The sequence below is a fragment of the Colobus angolensis genome, unplaced genomic scaffold (assembly GCF_000951035.1).
Source record: "Colobus angolensis palliatus isolate OR3802 unplaced genomic scaffold, Cang.pa_1.0 Scaffold52, whole genome shotgun sequence".
NCBI lineage: Eukaryota > Metazoa > Chordata > Mammalia > Primates > Cercopithecidae > Colobus > Colobus angolensis.
This window is the reverse complement of record NW_012118710.1, coordinates 3,135,178-3,154,598: the sequence shown is the minus strand read 5'-3', so window position 1 is coordinate 3,154,598 and position 19,421 is coordinate 3,135,178. Positions and strand designations below refer to the sequence as shown.

Sequence of the window (19,421 nt, the reverse complement as noted above, 5' to 3'; positions counted from 1 at the left end):
GAGAACTCACTATCACGAAAACAGCAAGGGGGAAATCTGCCCCCGTGATCCAGTCACCTCCTAACAGATCCCTCCCTCAGCATTGGGGATTACAATTCAACGTGAGATTTGGGTGGGGACATAGAGCCAAATCTTATCCGTTCCCTTTTCGCCACATCTTCTCCAACTCTTACTATCTTTAGTCTTTTTGATAATAGCTATGCTTACAGGTGTGAGGTGATGTCTCATTGTGGTTTTAATGTGCATTTTTCTAATGATTTATTAGTGATCCTGAGTATTTTTTTCTATCTATTGGTGATTTGTATCTTTTTAAAATAAATTTCTATTTATGTACTTTGCCCAGTTTTTAATCAGATCATTTTCTTACCATTCATTTGTTAGAGTTCCTCGTATATTTTGGATATTAACTCCTCATCAGATGTGTGGGTTTCAGATGTTTTCTATCATTTCATAGGCTGTTTATTCTCTCTGTTAACTGTGTCCTTGACTATACAGAAGATTTTGTTTGATATAATCCAATTTGTCTATTTTTGCTTTTGTTGCATATACAATTCATATCTCCAAAATCATGCCCAAACCAATGTCATGAAGATTTTCTGCTATGTTTTCTTTTATTAATGTTATAATTTCAAGTCTTATGGGTTTTTAAATCCATTTTGAGTTGATTTTTGTATGATGTGAGATAAGGGTCTAATTTCATGTTTCTACATGTAATATCCAGTTTCCCTGGATATTGCCTGTAATATCCAGTTTTCTCAACCAGTTTTTGAAGGGAATTTCCATTTCCCTGTTGTGTGTTCTTGGCATATTTTTCTAAAATCCATTGACTGTATATTTGTGAATTTATTTCTGGGCTCTCTATTCTGTCCCGTTGTCCATGTATTTGTTTTCATGCCAGTACCATGCCATTTTGCACCCTATCAATTTGTAGTATAGTTTTAAGTCAGATTTTGTGATACCTCCAGCTTTGTTATGTTTGCTTAATAATGGACTTTTGTTGCTTTATGAAAATTTTGAATTTTTTTCTATTTCTATGAAGAATGTCATTTGTATTTTGATGCAGATTGCATTGAACCTATAGGTTGCTTTCGATAGTATGGACAAAAAATATATTTGCAATCTGTGAAAATGAGATATGTTTTCATTTGTTTGTACCATATTCAATTTCTTTCATCAAGATTTTATATATTTCAATGTTCAGGTGTTTGTCCTCCTGATTAAATTTATTCATAAGTATTTTTGGGAGCTATTATAAACAGGATAACTTCTTTGATTTTCTGTTTCAGAATGTTTGTTATTAGCGTATAGAAACCTGTGTACACAGGGCCAGTTCTGGTTCCTGTGTCTGCAAGAGCTTACTGGACTCTGGGGCTATCCTGCAGCCTAAGTCTGCAGCAGTGTGCTGGTGTCTGAATCCACTGGCACAGGACTGGGGCCTGGGTCTGCAGGGATAGATCTGGAGCCTGGGTTCATGGCGACTGGCTTGGTGATGTGGTCTCCTGGAGTGAGTCTGTTGCTGGAATTTGCAGCAAATTCAGACACATACTTCACTCTTTCTCCCCAGTGGGAGAGCTCCTAGGTGGAGAGCATCTTTCTCCAATCTGCTCTGTTAGGCTTGGGCGAGAATTGACATGGTTAAAGTAAAATCATTCTTCCTACATTTTCCAGTTTGTCTTTCCTCATTTCTGTGCTCCACATTGGTTCTTTCTTCCCTCTGTCAGATTTCAGAGTTCTGATGAAGATTATTTCATGCATGAATGGCTGTCAGATCAGTCTTTGAACCTCCTATTACTCCATTTTGCTAACGCCATTCCTGTAGCTTTTTCTCCCCATCCACAGCTTTTCTCAGAACAAAAACTTTTTATTTTCATAAGGTCCAGTTTAGCAATGTTTACCTTTATGTATCATGCTTTTGGTGTCAAATCTAATAATTCTTCACCTAGAGCTAGATCATGAAGCTGTTCTGTGTTTTTCAAAAATGTATATTCCATTTTACATTGGAGTCCACATTCCAATGTGGACTTAAAGTGTAACTTAAAGTGTAACTTTAAATTAACACTTTTGTGAAGTTTAAGAGATTTTTTGTTTGTTTGTTTGTTTTTTGCCTATGTATGGCCATTTAGTTAAAAGCTATTTGTTGAAAGGCTTTTCTTTCTCCATTGAATTACTTTTGTACTTTTGTCAAAAATTAATTAGGTATATTTTATGGGTCTATTTTGGAGTTCTCTGCACAGTTAAATTGGTCTACATGTCTATTCATCTATCATTAGCATACTCTTGATTTCCCTAATTCTGAAGTAAACCTTGGTATTAGGCAGGGTGATTCTCTTCACTGTATTATTATTTTTCAAAATTGTTTTGGCTATTCTAAGTTCTGTAACTTTTCATATAAATTTTAGAATAAACTTACATTAGACAAAATATTTGGTGAATTTTGATAGAAATTGTGTAAAAACTATAGATGAATTTGGGGAGAATTGACATCTTTACTATATTGTCTTTCAGTCTATGAATATGATAAGTGTCTTCAACTATATAGGTAGTCTTTGATTTCTTTTATCAGTAGTTTATAATTTTCAGGATATAGATCCTGTATGTACTTTTTACATTTAAATGTAAGTATTTTGCTTACACTGGAACAATTTTAAATGGTATTATGTTTTAATTTTCACACATACGATTGTTAGAGAAATGTGATTTTTATGTATTGAACTTGTGTCCTGAAACCTTGGTAAACTCACGTCCTAGCTCTAGAAGTTTTTAAGGATATGTTTGTTAATATTTGGTATGTGGACAATTATATCACATGAAAAACGGGAATGCTTAATGCTTTCTTTCATAATGTTTGTTTTTTTAAATTTACTCTTCTTGCCTTATTTCACCAACTAGGAATGTAACTACTATGCTGAAAAATACTGGTAGGAGGGGACACCCTGGCCTTCTTCCTGCTCTTCTGGGAAAACATTCAGTTTTTCTTAATTAAGTATGATGTTAACTATAGGTTTTTGAAGATGTTTCTTCACTGTTTCTTCGTCATTGAGGGAGTCCCTATTATTTGTTTACTTAGAGGTTTTTTTTCTTAAAATCATAAATGAATACTGAATTTTGTCAAATGCTTTTTCTGTGTTAATGGATGTAATTATGTGAGTTTTCTTGTTTGGAATTATAATTATGTTGAGTCATGTTGTCTAAAAAACAATATATGGAAGTTCATTGATGATATTTGGACACTTCAATATTCTGGATCCTCAAGAAAAATATGTGTTTGTAAAGATAATAAATGTCCTTTTATTCTATGTATACTAAAGTAGCTTTGTAGAGATTAGATGGCACAAGACATTGAATTTACATGGTAAATTTTGGAAGATTGCTTGAAATTAGCAAAAACTTTTATCATGGCTGTTTAGGAGACATAACAGTGCTAAGCATATAAGATCAAGGAACCAACAGATTCAGTGTCTAGTGAGAGTCCACTCTCTGCTTCAAAAATGGCACCTTCTTGCTGCATCCTCACATGGGAGAAAGAGTGAATAAGCTCCCTTGGAGCTCTTCTAAAAGAGCACCAATCCCATTTATGAAGGTTCTTTTCTCATGACCTAATGACCCTCACACTCCCTAAAAGCCTCACTTATCAATAGTACTGAACTGGGTATTGGATTTGAACATATGAATTTGGGGGAACACAAACATTCAAACCATAACATTACACCCCTGACTCCCTAAATTCATATTATTCTCATATGTAAAATGTATTCCGTCCCAGGAGCTCCCAAATCCATAACTCATTCTAATGTCAACTCAAAAGTCTAAAGCCCAGATTTTCATCTAAATATCATCTAACTCAGATATGGGTGCAATTCAAGATATGATTCATCCTAAGGCATTTTGCCTTCCAGCTTTGAACTTGTGAAATCAATTTATTTACTGACAAAATACAGTAGTAAACAGGCTAGGATACACATGCCCATTACAAAAGGGAGAAATAGGAAGGAAGAAAGGGTTCCAAGTAAGTCCAAATTTCAATGAGGCAAAAAACATTAAATATTAGAGCTGGAGAACAATTTTTTGACATATCTTCCAGGCCCACTGGGGCACAAACTGTGCCCCCAAGGCTCTAGGTAGCCCAGTCTCAATGGATGTGCTGGTTACAGCCCATGCACACCTCTCACAGGTTGGAGTTGTATGTCTGGGGCTCTCTTAGGCTAGAGTTGCACACCAGGGACTCAACCAACCTGAGGTTAAGGGGGCAGTTCTGTACTCATTGCTTGAGTAATCGTGACCCTAGTGGGGGCTATCTGTGCTGGCCTCACTCTGGCTCTCAGCTCCGCTGGGCATTGCCCTAGTAGGACAGTTCTCTGCCTGTGCTCTGAGGGTCTCTGGGGCATCCTTTGAAGTCCAGATGAAGGCAGCCATGCCTCCATAGCTTGTTCACTCTGAGCCCTCGTAGAGATGGCACCAACAAGACACCCCCAAGGTTGATACAGTGTGCCCTCCAGAAGGACATTCCCTTGGGCCTCATCCCATCTAGGCCCATGGGAGCCCCACCTGGTATGCTTGAGAAACAGTTTGCTAGAATGCAGGGAACAGAGACTTAAGCCATCACGAGCAGTAAGTGCCAAAGTCCTGTGGGTGCATGAAGCTCCTCTTTTGACAAAGATCTGTCCCTCAAGCCTTGTAACTCCGATTCTGTAATGGGAGTGGCAGCACTGATAATCTCTGAAATGCCTTCAGGGTCATTCTTCCATTGATTTGGGGAATATCACCTAGTTTCCAAACCTTCTTAATCTCTTTTTCGAAAGGTGGCTTGGTCATATCCTTGGTGTTTTCTCCTGAAAATGTGCTTTTTCATTCTTTACAACATGGTGGGGATAAGAATTTTCCAAATCTTTAGTTCTGCTTACCTTTTCATTATAAATTCCTTGTTTAATATTTATTTCTTCTCACACTTTACTATAAACCGATAAAAAAAGCATGTTGCTCCCTCCAACCATTTCATGGCTCAGAAATTCCACATTCTACAAAACACTAGGACACAAACAATTTAGCCAAGTTCTTTGCCTCTTTATAACAAAGATCATCTTTCCCTCAGTTTACAGTACCTTGGTCCTCATTTCAATTGAGACCTCATAAAAATGGCTTTCACCATCCATTTTCCTACCAATGCTCTGATCGCAGCCAGTTAGGTAACCTGTGAAAAGACTGAGGCTCTCTCTACAGCTATCCTCTTCTGAGCCCTCACCAGAATCATCCTTAATTTTCCACTTACAGCAATGTAGGCTTTTTCTAGCATGCACTTCCAAACCTTTTCAACCTCCAGTCATTAGTGAGTTCCAAAGCAACTTCCACATCTTTAGGTATTTGTTATAGCAACATTTCACCTCTCAGTACCAATTTCTATCTTAGTGCATTCATGCTGCTATAATAAAATACCTGAGATTGGGTAATTTACAAACAACAGGAATGTACTACTTAATAGTTTTTGAGGCTGGGAAGTCCAAGATCAAAGTGCTAGCAGATTTAGTGCCTGGTTAGTTCTCTGCTTTAAAGTTGGCACCTTGCCATGTCCTCACATGACAGAAATGGTGAACAAGCTCCACTGGACCTCTTTTATTAAGGCACTAATCCCATTCATGGGGATTCTACCCTCATGATCTAATTGCCTTCTAAGGGCTCCACCTTTCAATATGATTGCACTGGAGATTAGGTTTCAACAGGTGAATTTTGGGGAACACAAACATGCCAACCACAGCATGTTAATATCTTGGTTAAAGTGTTTCCTTTCTCATTTCTGAAATGACAATAACTTGTTTGTCTCTTTTGTTCTTAAATGATTACAATTTTTGGCATACAAAAACCAACAATAATTAAGAAAAATTATTTTCAGACTCTTAGATATTTTTTATTTATTATTTGCTTTTAAGAAATGCATAGGAGACAGAACTCTGTGTAATTGGAAATTTCTTTGTTGAACTATCAGTTATCACACATCACTTGCAGTGTATTATGTGATTAAAAGTGTGTTTCCATTACTTTGTTTGGTGCATATTCATATTGAGCCAATAGATCTAAGGGAAATTTATTGAAAGTTAACTAAGAGTGCCTTCATCACAGGATGTTGACCACATTGATTTTTAAAAATAGATTCCTATTTTTTTTTACTTGAAGTGTCTTTTGTCCAACTAGACTTCCCGAATGGATTGCAGAAATACAGATATTAAGTGAAACATGTTCAGTTATAATATTAGTATACATTTTAATATAAAGCTATTTTTCACATTCCCATGTGGCCTTTTGCACCTATATATAGAAAGTTCTTGTGCTACTTAGAATACGATAAAAAATAATCTCAAAAGCACTGAAAATATGTCTATGCAATATTCACATAAATTTAGATGCATACTTAAATGGCCATGAATGGTACTTTATTCTGTTTCCTAAAATTATTTACAATGCATCATTTGTTGTCTTCTTATTCTGATCAGCAATGTATAACTTTAAATCAAACTTATAATCCAGTGAGAAATGGTACTTAAGAGTTCATCGCTTGATTATTAATTTCTTATAATCTCCCTTCCTTATACATACACTGGTCTAAATTAGACAATTTTATTCTATTGTACCGTATTTTAAGTCCAGGAAGTATATGTGCAGGTTTGTTACATGGGTAAATTACATGTCACTGAGGCTTGGTGTACAAATGATTCCATCACCAAGGTAGTGAGCATAGTACCCAATAAGTAGCCTCCCAAACCAAGCCCCTTTCCCTATCCTCCCCTTTCAAGCGTCCCAGTATCTACTAGTCCACTTTTTTTCTGCCATGTGTATTTAATGTTTAGCTCCCACTCATAAGTGAGAACATGCAGTATTTAGTTTTCTGTTCCTGCATTAGTTTGCTTAGGACGATATCCTCCAGTTGCATCCATGCTGCAGCAAAGGACATTATTTCATTCTTTTTGTGTGGCTGCATAGTATCCCATGGTGTGTGTGTACCCTATTTTCTTTATCCAGCCCACCATTAATGGGCATGTTCATCAATTCATGTCTTCGCTATTGTGAATAGTGCTGTAATAAACATATGAATGCATGCGTCTTTTTGGTAGGACTTGTTTTCCTTTGGATGTATATCAATAGTGGTATTGCTGGGTCAAATTGTAGCTCTGTTACAAGTTCAGGGAGAAATCTCCAAAGTGCTTTCCACAATGGTTGAACTAATTCACATTTCCACCAGCAGTTTATAAGTATTGCCTTTTCTCTGCAACCGTACTGGACTATTTTTGGACTTTAACTGATGTGAGATGGTATCTCATTGTGGTTTTGATTTGCATGTCTCTGAGATTAGTGATGAGTGTTTTTTTCTATTTCTTTTTTTTAACTTTTAATTTTAAGTTCAGGGGTACACGTGAAGGTTTGTTACATAGCTAAACTTGTGTCATGAGGGTTGTTGTAGAGATTATTCCATCACCCAAGTATTAAGCCTAGTATCCTTTAGTTCTTTTTTCTGAACTTCTCCCTCCTCCCAACCTCCACCCTACCAAAGGCCCCACTGTGTGTTGTTCCCCTTTGTGTGTCCATGTGTTCTCATTATTCAGTTTCCGCTTGTGAGTGAGAACATGCAATATTTAGTTTTCTATTCCTGCATTAGTTTGCTAAGGAGAATGACCTCCAGCTCCATCCATGTCCCTGCAGAAGACATGACCTCGTTTTTTTGTGTGTTTATTTTATTTTATTTTTTATTTTTATGCTTGCATAATATTCCATAGTGTATATGTAGCACATTTTCTTTATCCAATCTATTTGATGGGCATTTAAGTTGATGCCATGTCTTTGTTATTGTGAAGAGTGCTGCAATGAACAGACATGTGCCTTTATAGTAGATTGATGTATATTCCTTCAGGTGTATACCCAGTAATGGAATTGCTCTGGGAATCACCACACTGTCTTCCACAATGATTGAACTAATTTACACTCCCACTAATAGTGTGTAAGCATACCTTTTTCTCCACAACCTTGACAGCATCTGTTATTTTTTTCACTTTTTCATAATAGCCCTTCTGACTGGTATGAGATGGTGTCTCACTTTGGTTTTGATTTGCATTTTCTTAATGATAGATGATGTTGAGCTTTTTTTCCATGTTTCTTGGCTGCATGCATGTTTTCTTTTGAAAGGTATCTGTTCATGTTCTTTGCCCACTTTTTAATGGCTTTTTTTTTTTTTCTTGTAACTTTGTTTAAGTTCCTTACAGATGCTGGATAGTAGACTTTTGTCAGATACATAGTTTGCAGATATTTCATGCCATTCTATAGGTTGGTCTGTTTAACTCTGTTTTCTTTTGCTGTGCAGAAGTTCTTTAGTTAAATTAGATCCCATTTGTCAATTTTTGCTTTTGTTGCAATTGCTTTTGGTATCTGCATCATGAAATCGTTGCCGGTGCATATGTCCTAAATGGTATTGCCAGGGTTTTATGGTTTTGGGTTTTATATTTGGGTCTTTAATCCATCTTAAGTTAATTTCTGTGTGTGGTGTAAGGAAGCGGTCCAGTTTCAATATTCTGTATATGGCTAGCCATTTATCCCAGCATCATTTATTGAATAGAATATCCTTTCCCCATTGCTTGTTTTTGTCAGGTTTGTCAAAGATTAGATTGTTATACATGTGTGGTCTTGTTTCTGGGTTCTCTGTTCTGTTCCTTTGGTCTCTGTGTCTGTTTTTGGATCAGTACCATGCTGTTTTGGTTACTGTAGCCCTGTAGGATAGTTTGAAGTCAGGCAGCATGATGCTTCCAGCTTTGTTCTCTTTGCATAGGATTGCATTGGCTATTCAGACTCATTTTGTGTTTATGTGAATTTTGAAATAATAGTTTTTTCTAGTTCTGTGAAGAATCTCAGTGGTGGTTTAATGAGAGTGACATTGAACCTATAAATTGCTCTGGGCAATATGACCATTTCAGCTGTATTGATTCTACCTGTCCTTGAGCATAGAATGTGTTTCCAATTGTTTGTCATCTGTGATTTCTTTGAGCAGTGTTTTGTAGTTCTCCTTGCAGAGATCTTTCACCTCCCTGGTTCGCTGTACTCCTAGGTATTTGTGTGTGTGTGTGTGTGTGTGTGTGTGGCAATTGTGAATGGGAGTACGTTCCTGATTTGACTCTGTTGGCTATTGACTCATTTGTCTGTTGTTGGTGTATGAGAATGCTGGTGATATTTGCACATTGATTTTGCATTCCGAGACTTTGCTGAAGTTGTTTATCAGCTTAAGAAGGTTTGGGGCTGAGTGGATGGTTCTTTGAAGTTGAGCTCCAGTTGGGTTGGAGTTGCCAAAGTGCTCTCAGACTGCTGGCAATACCACTCTGTGGGAGATGATGGAGAGTCATGAGTGTAGGTGTGCTGGTGGGTGTGGCAGGTGTGCCACTAGGGCAGGGGCACTCCAGCATGTGGCGCCATGGGCAGGGGTGCTTAGGAGGAGATTACAGGAGCATGGCAAGTGGAAGGTGTGTGCACTTCAGTAGGGGTCACCATGGGCAGTAGGGGTGCTCTGTTGGAGGTCCCATGGGCAGGGGTCACTCCAGCAGGTATAGTGGGAATGTCATAGGTGGGAGGTGCTACAGTGAGTGGTGCTGCAGGTAAGAGGCCTAATTTGGACAATTTTATAATCTTCATATGGCATATAAAACTTTTTCTTTTTTTACTGTGATAAAATATGCATAATGTAAATTTACAATTCTACCCATTTTCAAGTGGACAATTCATTAGTTACATTTGTATTATTGTGCAACTGTCACTACTATTCACATCCAGAACATTTTTTTGTCATCCCAAACTGAAACTCTGTGCCCATTAAAAAATAAATCCTTGTTATTCTCTCCCCAACAACCAAATGTTGGTGAGGGTGAAGAGAAAAGGGAACACTTACACATGATTGGTGGGGATGTAAATTAGTTCAGCCACTGTGAAAAGCAGTTTGGAGATTTCTCAAAGAACTTTAAACAAGCCATTTGACCCAACCATCCCACTTCTGGATATATACTTAAAGGAAAATTGCTCACTCTATCAAAAAGACACAAGCATTTGTATGTTCATTGCAAGACTATTCACAATAGCAAAGACATGGATGGAATCAACCTTGAAGCCCATCAATAGTAGATTGGATTTTTAAAAATGCACACCATGGAATACTGTGCAGCCCTAAAAAAGAATGAAATCATGTCATGTCCTTTGCAGAAACATGAATGAAGCTGAAGGTTATTACCCTAAGGAAATAATGCAAGAACCAGATGATGTATATGCATCTCTTATGTATATATATTAAATCATTGTTGAATGCTTTTTCTTGTTTCATATGAAACAAGAAAAGTTTACAAGGTACAATGTACCTTATAAATCGCACCATTTGTGTATATCAATTAATGTAATTCACTGTATGTATACAATGTATAATGATCATATCTGACTAACTAGGAAACTCATCACCTGAAACTTTTAAAATACAAAAATGCAGAGAATGCAGAGAAAGGGTAACTCTTATACATTGTTTGTGAGAATGCAAATTAGTACAGTTACTATGGAAAACAATATGGTATTTCTTCCAAAACTAAAAATAGAGCTACCATGTGATCCAGTAATTCCACTACTGGGTGTTTATTCAAAGAAAAGGAAACAAGTATGTTGAAGAGATAGTCACACTCCCATGTTTATTGCCACACTATTCACAATAGCCAAACTACGGAATCAACCTAATTGCTCATTAATGGATGAATGGATAAAGAAAATGTGGCACATACACACAACAGAATCATTCTTTAGTGATAAACAAATAAATTCATGTTATTTGCAGAACATGGATGAACCTAGGGATCATTGTATTAACAGAATTAAGCCAAGCACAGAGAAATAAATATCATATGTTCTTACTCATACATGGAAGCTAAAAATAGTCTTGGATATTGTTTTATTTTTTGCTGAATTGCTCTGGCCAGAACATCTGATATTTGCTGAATATGAGGGACAAAACCGGGTTGACATATGCAACTTATAATCTATAAATTGGTTTCATGCAGATTTGAGGAAATAATTAAAAAGCTAATTTTTATTCATGTTTGGTATTGTTATATTGTGAATGACTTAAACAGATTTTGTGGTGACATTTTGAAATAAAAAAGAAGTTTACAAAGTCAGAAAAAAATAGAAAAACATAAATGAGGCAAAACACCACATATCTAGATGATTATTCACCACTGTATTACCCATTTTGCAATAAAAAAAGTTTTATAAGAAATATATATTTTTCTTGCCATATTATTTTGAGGAATATTATAACAAAGATTCATAACATATGAATTATACTTAAAACCTAAACAAAATGATTTTCTGTTCCATTTTTTGAGAAGATAAGTCATTAACATCTGATCAATTATTCATAACAAAATATTAACATAATTTAGAAAACTCATATGGTGAATGTCTCAATCCAATCCCAGCTGTAAGTATCAAAAACCAAAACTATATGTAACCTTTACATAAACCACGTCAAGGTAAGCACCCTCAGTTTTTTTGCTTGCAATTACTTTGTTGTTTAGATTTTTGTATTGACTAATATTAATATGATTAATATTATCTTAATAATTTATTAATATTAGTCATATTGTTATTAATAAAAGTCTTTCAACTTAACCATCTCCTATGCATATATATGAAACCATTTATGTTTTTTCTTGTTTTAGATGACATTTGTGAATTGTAAAAATTTTGTTTGTTTTCTTTTAGTACTGTGTAAATAAAACCTGCAGAAAAGTTCGTTTAATGGGATATAACTGTAATACCACCACAAAATGCAACGGGAAAGGGGTAAGTCACTTTTGTATCTGAATTGCATGTTATTGTTGTGGGTAATTCAAATAGACATCTGTTTATGAGGATTGAGAGTCTAAGCTATTTAAACTTGCCCAGGTCTAGTAGACTAATATAAAGAAAATTACTTGACCTAGTTTCAACACTATATAACATATTAAGTGAATTGTACAAGATACGTATTGAACTGCAAGCAGTCACAACTTAATAATTAGTAATATGTTTAAATAAAAACATTTACTCTTCTTCAACACAAATAAATGCGTTTTTACTTATATTGTGAATATACTTTTTCTCCCACATACATTTCATAATTAAGGCATATGAGTATACAATATTTTACAGAGTATACTTAAAAACACTTGCCGGGCGCGGTGGCTCAAGCCTGAATTCCCAGCACTTTGGGAGGCCGAGACGGGCGGATCACGAGGTCAGGAGATCGAGACCATCCTGGCTAACACGGTGAAACCCCGTCTCTACTAAAAAATACAAAAAAAAAAGCTAGCCGGGCGAGGTGGCTGGCGCCTGTAGTCCCAGCTACTCGGGAGGCTGAGGCAGGAGAATGGCGTAAACCCGGGAGGCGGAGCTTGCAGTGAGCTGAGATCCAGCCACTGCACTCCAGCCTGGGCGACAGAGCGAGACTCCGTCTAAAAAAAAAAAAAAAAAAACACATTGACATATCAGGGAATATTTTTTTCTCATGGAGAGATTTCCAATAGCAAATGCAACTTGACGCAAAAAGCTTTCTTTATTTCTTCTGAGTTGTTTGTCTGTTTTAATCTGGTAATTTAAATTTGTTAATTTTATATTGCATTTCCATTTATTAAAATTTACAAGTTGAGGATTTTAAAAAATTATTTTCCTAAAAGAAAATCAATGCGTGACGTAGTCAACATAAGAGTAACCTCAAATTCACCAGAATGTATTAATATTTAATTCTATAATTTCTAAATTAGTTGGATTCAGAAGATATAAAATGCTAGTACATTGTCAGTAATTTGCTATCAGTTGTTAACAAAGAAAACAACCACATTTTAATGTTTTGTTTTTTTCTTTCTGTAATTATAATTTTTGGTTTGAGTTTTTTAATTCCTCTGTTGTATTATAGGTCTTCAGCCTTATTATTTTTTATAAGATCTCAACACAAAGTTATACATTGTCAATTTTTGCTACCATGTTTCATTGGGTACATAATTGTTTTCTTCATATATTTTTATTTACATTCAGTCATTTTACTTCTAGTTGTTAGATTTTTTTGATAAAACCTTTTACTATGAAATACTACATTCATAAAGGAAATACATAAGGCAAAACTTCTGCATTTACATTAATTTATATTTCTACATATGTTATATTTTGTAGTTAAAATGTTTAAAAAGAAAAACTACTTAAAAATAATTATAAGTCAATAGAAATCTTACTGGATCTAGGCAAATTTGCATAGATTCTCTAATGACAGTTCTCAATAGTCAGCTTTATCATTTATCATTCCAGTTCAATTGAATTAGCATGTAGGTGTTCTGAAATTCCATTATTCATGAAATGTTGCCAGTTGTAATAGTGTCATTCTCTTTTTGTTAATGATATACTTTTCATTAGTTGCCATGGACAGTTATAATTTATTACTCTGAAAACTAGTAGTCTAAGCATCAATATCAAGAAGTTAAGAAAATAACTGAATATTAAATTCAGGCTTTTATGCACGATTCAATGTAAGTGGTGGATATTCTTGCCTTGTCCTTATTGTGAAAGAAAAAATTTCAAGGCTTCACACTTTAGTGTAATATTTGCAGAATATTTTTATTATAATTTTCTGTTAAAATAATTCTTTTGTTTCTAGTTTAAGTGTTTTCTATTATGAATAAATGTTAAATTTTATCAAAGACTTTTTCTGCATCTATTGACTTTACTATATGATTTTCCCCTTTAATCTGTTAATGTACAAATGTATTTATTGATTTTTAAAATAGTAAGCCAACTTTAATTCCCAGAATAAAACCAACCATGACCTGCTTTTAGTTCAATTTTTGAGTATTTTATTTGATATAAATGTTTCTATTTTATGGATTTGATAGTTTTATATCTTGTACTTAATGTTTCTGATTTTGTATCAAGGTTATGCTATTTTGGTGGTGCTTCTTCGTTGTATATTTTCTATAGTAGCTTTAAAAAAAATACAGACATTTTTCAGAGCAATGTTTGGTTTACATGAAAACAAGCACCACGTACAGTGAACTACAATATATCTGGTCCCTCTCCCTCCCTGCTTCCCCTATTATTTTGCATCTTGTCTTAGAGCGATGCCCTATAATTCCTGTGCTACTATTTATACATTATTATTAACTACAGTCTATAGTTTACATTGGGTTTAACTCTTTGTACTTTCTATGGGTCCTAAAAATATATGGGTCTTATAAAATATGCATCTTTAAAAATATGTGGGTCTTAAAAATATGTTTCCATTATTACAGTATCATACAGAATAGTTTCACTGCGGAAGAATGCCCTGTGATCCACATATTTAGCCCTTCATCCCTTTCCATAAACTCCTAGAAACCCATGAACTTTTTACTGTCTCTTAGTAATATTTATTTAAGATCCCTCCATGTCTTTTCATGGCTTTATGGCTTATTTGCTTTTATCATTGAATAATATTCCACTCTACAGAGGTACCACAGTGTGTTTGATCATTCATCTATTAAAGGACAATGTGGGGTTTTTTTTGTTTTTTGTTTTTCCATTTTGGGTAATTATGAATAACAATTGCTATAAACACTAATTTACAGGTTTTGGTGTGGACATAAGTTTTTATTTCAGTTGGGTAAATACCAAGGAGCACAATTACTGAGTCATATAATAGCAGCGTGTTTGTTTAGTTTTGTAGGAAATTACTAAATTGTCTTTCAAAGTAGATGTATCATTTTGCATTCTCACCAACAATGAATGAGAGTTCTTGTTGCTTGATATCCTCACCAGCATTTGGTGTTTTCAGGAATTGAGATTTTAAGCATTCTAATTATTTAGTGGTAATTCAATGTTGTTTTAATTTACAGCTCTCTAATGACATATGATGTTGAGCATCTTTTATTACACTTATTTGGAATATGCATATCTTCTATAATGAAGCATCTTAATCTTTTGCCTGTTTTTTTGAAAATAAATCCTCCATTATTCCCTTTTCGTAGCCCGTGGTAACTATTATTCTACTTGAGGTTTCTATGAATTGATTACTCTGAATACCTCATATAATTGGTATTACACAATATTTGCCCTTTTGTGTCTAGCTTATTTCACTCAGCATGATATTTTCAAGGTTCATCCATGATGTATCATGTAGCAAAATTTCATTTTTTTTTAGCTGAAAAATATATCATTGTATGCATATACCACATTTTGTTCATCCATTGATTTGTCAGTGGATGCTGAATTTGCCTCTACCTTCTAGCTGTTGTAAATAATATTGCTATGAACATTGGTATACAAATATCTGTTGAGGTCCCTGTTTTCATTTCAATTATTTCAGGTATATGGCCAGAAGAATTGCTGGAGCATATGGCAATTCTATTTTCAATTTTCTTGCAGAGTCACCATATTTTTTGCCAGTCTCACCAACAATGCAAGCACAGGGGTTCCAATTTCTCTACATCCTGCCCAATATTTATTTATATTTTTTAATAGTAACCATCTTAAGAGTTGCAAAATGGAATATCACTGTAGTTTTGATTTCCATTTCCCTAATGATTAGCAAAATTGAGCTTTATTTCCCTTATTGGCAATCCATATACCTTTAGAGAATTTTCTATTCAAGTCCTTTGCCAATTTTAAAATTGTGCTTCCTTTTTATTGAGTTTTAGAATTATTTATATATTTTGGATATTAATTCCTTATCATATATGTGATTTGCTATTTTTCCATTCTATGTATTATCTTTTCACTGTCTTGATAGTATGCTTTTGTGTACAAAAGTTTTTAATTTTGATGATGTTTAGTTATTTTTTCTTCTGTTGCCTGGTTTTTTGTTTAATGCTAAAGAAATCATCAAATCTAATGCCACAAAGCTTTTCCCTTATGTTTATCTCTAAGAGCTTTAACTTTTTAACTCTTCTTTCAGTTAGATCTTCTATCTATTTTGAGTTAATGTTGATATATGGTCGAGATCAGAGTCTAACTATATTTTTACACATGGATATACACTTTTCCCAGCATTTGTTGAAACAATTGTCATTTACCCATTGAATGGTCATGGAAGCCTTGACAGAAATAATTTGACCGTAAATGTTAGGGCTAATTTCTGGGTTCTCTATTCTCCATTTGTCTATATGTCTGTCTTCATGCCAAACCACATTGTTTTCATTATTGTGGCTTTGCAGGAGGTTTTGTCCTCAGGAAGTATAAGTTATTCCACTTTGTTCTTCCTTTTTAAAAACTTTTAAGGCTACCTGAAGTGCATTGGGATTTCATATGAACTTTGTGATGCATTTTTCAATTTGCGCAAAAAGCATCATTGGAATTTGGATCAAGATTGTTATGAATCTGTAGATTGGCTTGGGTAGTATTATCATCTTGACAATATTAAGTCTTTCAAATCATGAACAGGAGGTGTTTTTAAATTTATGTCTTCTTTAACTTCAGCAATGGTTTGTAATTTTGATTGTATATGTCTTGTCTCTCCTTGGTTTTAAGTTTGTTCTTAAGTAGTATTCTGTTCTTTCTAATAATATTGCAAATGGTATTGTTTTCTCAATTTCCTTTTTGGGTTATGCATTGCTAGCTAGTGTATTAAAATGCAGCTATTTTTTGTATGCGTGTTGATTTTGTATCCTGCAACTTTTAAAATTTATTAGCCTAAGATGTTTATGTGGGATCTTTAGGGTTTTCTACACACAAGAATATATTATCTGCAAATATATTTTATGTTATTCTGTCTTTCCAATTTGATTGCCTTTTATTTCTTTTTCTTGCCTAATTGTTTTGGCTAAAATTTTGCTGTATAACATAAATTTTTGTATGTTGTGTTTTTATTTACATTTCTCAAAATATTTTCTAATTTTCCCTGTGATTTCTTTCTTGAACAATTGGTTGTTTTAAAAGGTAGTGAATTTTTTCACATCATTCATTTTGTCTTCTATATCTTTTAAACATCAAAACACAATAATTATTGTTCTCTATAGTCGACATTTATGTATTCTTGCTTAATCATATATTTTACTCTTTCTATTTCTTGTATTCTTTTCTATGTTTCTGTGTTTATTTCTGTTAAAAATTTTCTTCAGCGTGAAAAAAGTATGGTGGCTAAAATTAACATTTTTTCTGATAAGTGTTGTATTGAATGTTTTATCTTTAGGTCAGAATTTTCTTTCAGCAGTTTAAAAAATATAATCTGTTTTATATTGACTTACATGATCTCTTCTGAGAATTCATATGCATTTTACCTTTGCTTCTTGAGGAACACCTGCTTTTAATGTTTTCTTTTTGACATTAGTGTTCATGTGTTTGCATATGATTTGCTAAAGTGTAGTTTTCATCATACTCGGAAATTACAGAGCTACTGAATTCTACTAAGAATTATTTTTCTCAAGTTTTGGAAATAAAATTTGAAGTCATTACTTAATTTTGCTTTTTCTATATTCTCTATTAATCCTTTTGGGATTAAATTTACATCAAATTTATGGTTTTGTACTGTGTTCCAAATACATTTAAAAAATTTTTAACAGAAATAAACACAGAAACATAGAAAAGAATACAAGAAATAGAAAGAGTAAAATACATGTTAGATTTTATTCTGAATCTCTCAAGCTTTCATTCTTTCCTCTTCAATCTGGGAGTTTTAAAGCTATTTTCTAGTTCTGTTATTATTCTGCTGTTTCTAATTTGCTTTTACAGCCTTGTATTGTGTTCCCGACTTAATCATATTATTTTTCCATTTTTAAATTTCTTTAGTTTTAATAGATTTCAATTATGTGGGGAAATTTTGTCTTCGCTATTTTTAGAATTTATTAATCAATTTATCTCATGTCTAAGTTGTAATTATTTGGCATATTCTTTTTATATCCTTGTAAAGTCTATGTAATTTGTAGTGATAACTCCACTTTTTGCCTGGTATTGTTAATTTAAGTACTCTCTTTTATTGTATTGACACCCAGCTAGTGTCCACTGGAGAACCTTTTGGTGAATTGCTTGGTGTGTGAGAAAATACCTCAACACATCAGGAGTCACAGAAGCGTTCTTTGTTGACTACATTAGGGTAATTTTCTGTACCTCTCATAGTCGTTTCAATTGCCTGGTTTTCTTCTTGATACCTTTCTATTTCCTTACAAACCTCCTTACATAATTTGCAATGGAATGTTTAACAACGATGGTAAGTTTTGCAAGAGAGGCTTTATAGTTTTCTCTTGGCAGAAGTAGTGTGGATCTGATTAGTTTAAATCCATTTATGATTGAGCTAGGTAAATACAAGTTCATCGCTTTATAAATCTAAGACACAGTTTTATAAATCTGTTGCACCATATTTCAGTGGTGTAAGTATCTAAATCTTTCACCTAAAAAACTGCAGCATCTTTATCTCCTCAGCATCCAGAAACTCTAAGAATTACAGCAGTGCTTTAGATAAATTTTTGAATTAGCTTTTAGCTTAAGAATATGGAAAATGCTTTTAGGGAGATAATGGCTGTATTATCTAGCCCTTCACAACTCCACTTTCCAACCCCTGCATTTCAAGAAAATGATAATAATTCTGTTGTTTATTTGTATCCTAAAAATTACCCTCATTACTGTCAAGCTGGAGTTATACTTCTAAATGTGCCAAACTGGCAAGGGCTTCTTTGAAAAGGGGCAATCAGTGGTTTGAAATTATCATTCCTTAAAGAACTAACAAGTCTCACTTGTTTTTTATGGTGTTTCAGCTTAGTAATTACATGTTGAATTATTCTAAAGTTTAATAATGTACATCATATTCATTCTAGGTTAATGGAAGCTTCCAATATTTGCTTAACTTTCTGAAAAATTTAGGAGGAAAGACTTCAATTTTATTGAATTATTTTTTATTATTTAATTATATAATTTTTTTCATTAATAATTTACTTGAATGAATCATATTAGTGAATTTCCTAAAGCTGAATTATCTTTTAATTTCTAGGATAAACCCTCCTTAGTTTTGATCTGTTATTTTTTAATACACAAGTGAAATGTGCTGTGTTAATATTATAATATATATGAATTTGTTTTCTTAAATATACTGTGTGTAGAATTTTTTGTGCTAATATGAGATGTTTTATGATCTTGATATAAAAAATAATGCAATGCTTATAAATCACAGTTTTTCATCTAATAACTGGACCACATTTATACTGCTAATTGAATACAAGTGTGCCACAAGATATTGAGTCTGATGGACTGCAGGTAATGAGGTTGGATATAGAGTAAATATTGTTTCAATGAGAAGCCCATCCGAGGATCTTCAAGGAGGGACAAAGCAGAGCAGAATGTGATAATGGGACCTTATTACCCCAGTAGGCAGCAATGATGATTAGAAAAATCTTGAAATTTCTGATCTTTCCCAATAAGCTGAGGATATCCAA

General features: G+C 33.8%; 1 protein-coding gene across 1 annotated transcript in view; it reads left to right on the top strand.

The window, feature by feature from the left end:
- The first annotated feature begins 4,346 nt into the window (after window positions 1–4,346).
- Window positions 4,347–19,421, top strand: part of LOC105525145 (disintegrin and metalloproteinase domain-containing protein 18-like) — a 39,028-nt gene continuing 23,953 nt past the window's right edge. The window contains exons 1-2 of the mRNA XM_011960673.1: window positions 4,347–4,608; window positions 11,761–11,841. Of these exons, the coding sequence (XP_011816063.1) occupies window positions 11,797–11,841 (45 nt within the window). The 5' untranslated portion in view covers window positions 4,347–4,608; window positions 11,761–11,796. The remainder of the gene's footprint in view (window positions 4,609–11,760; window positions 11,842–19,421) is intronic.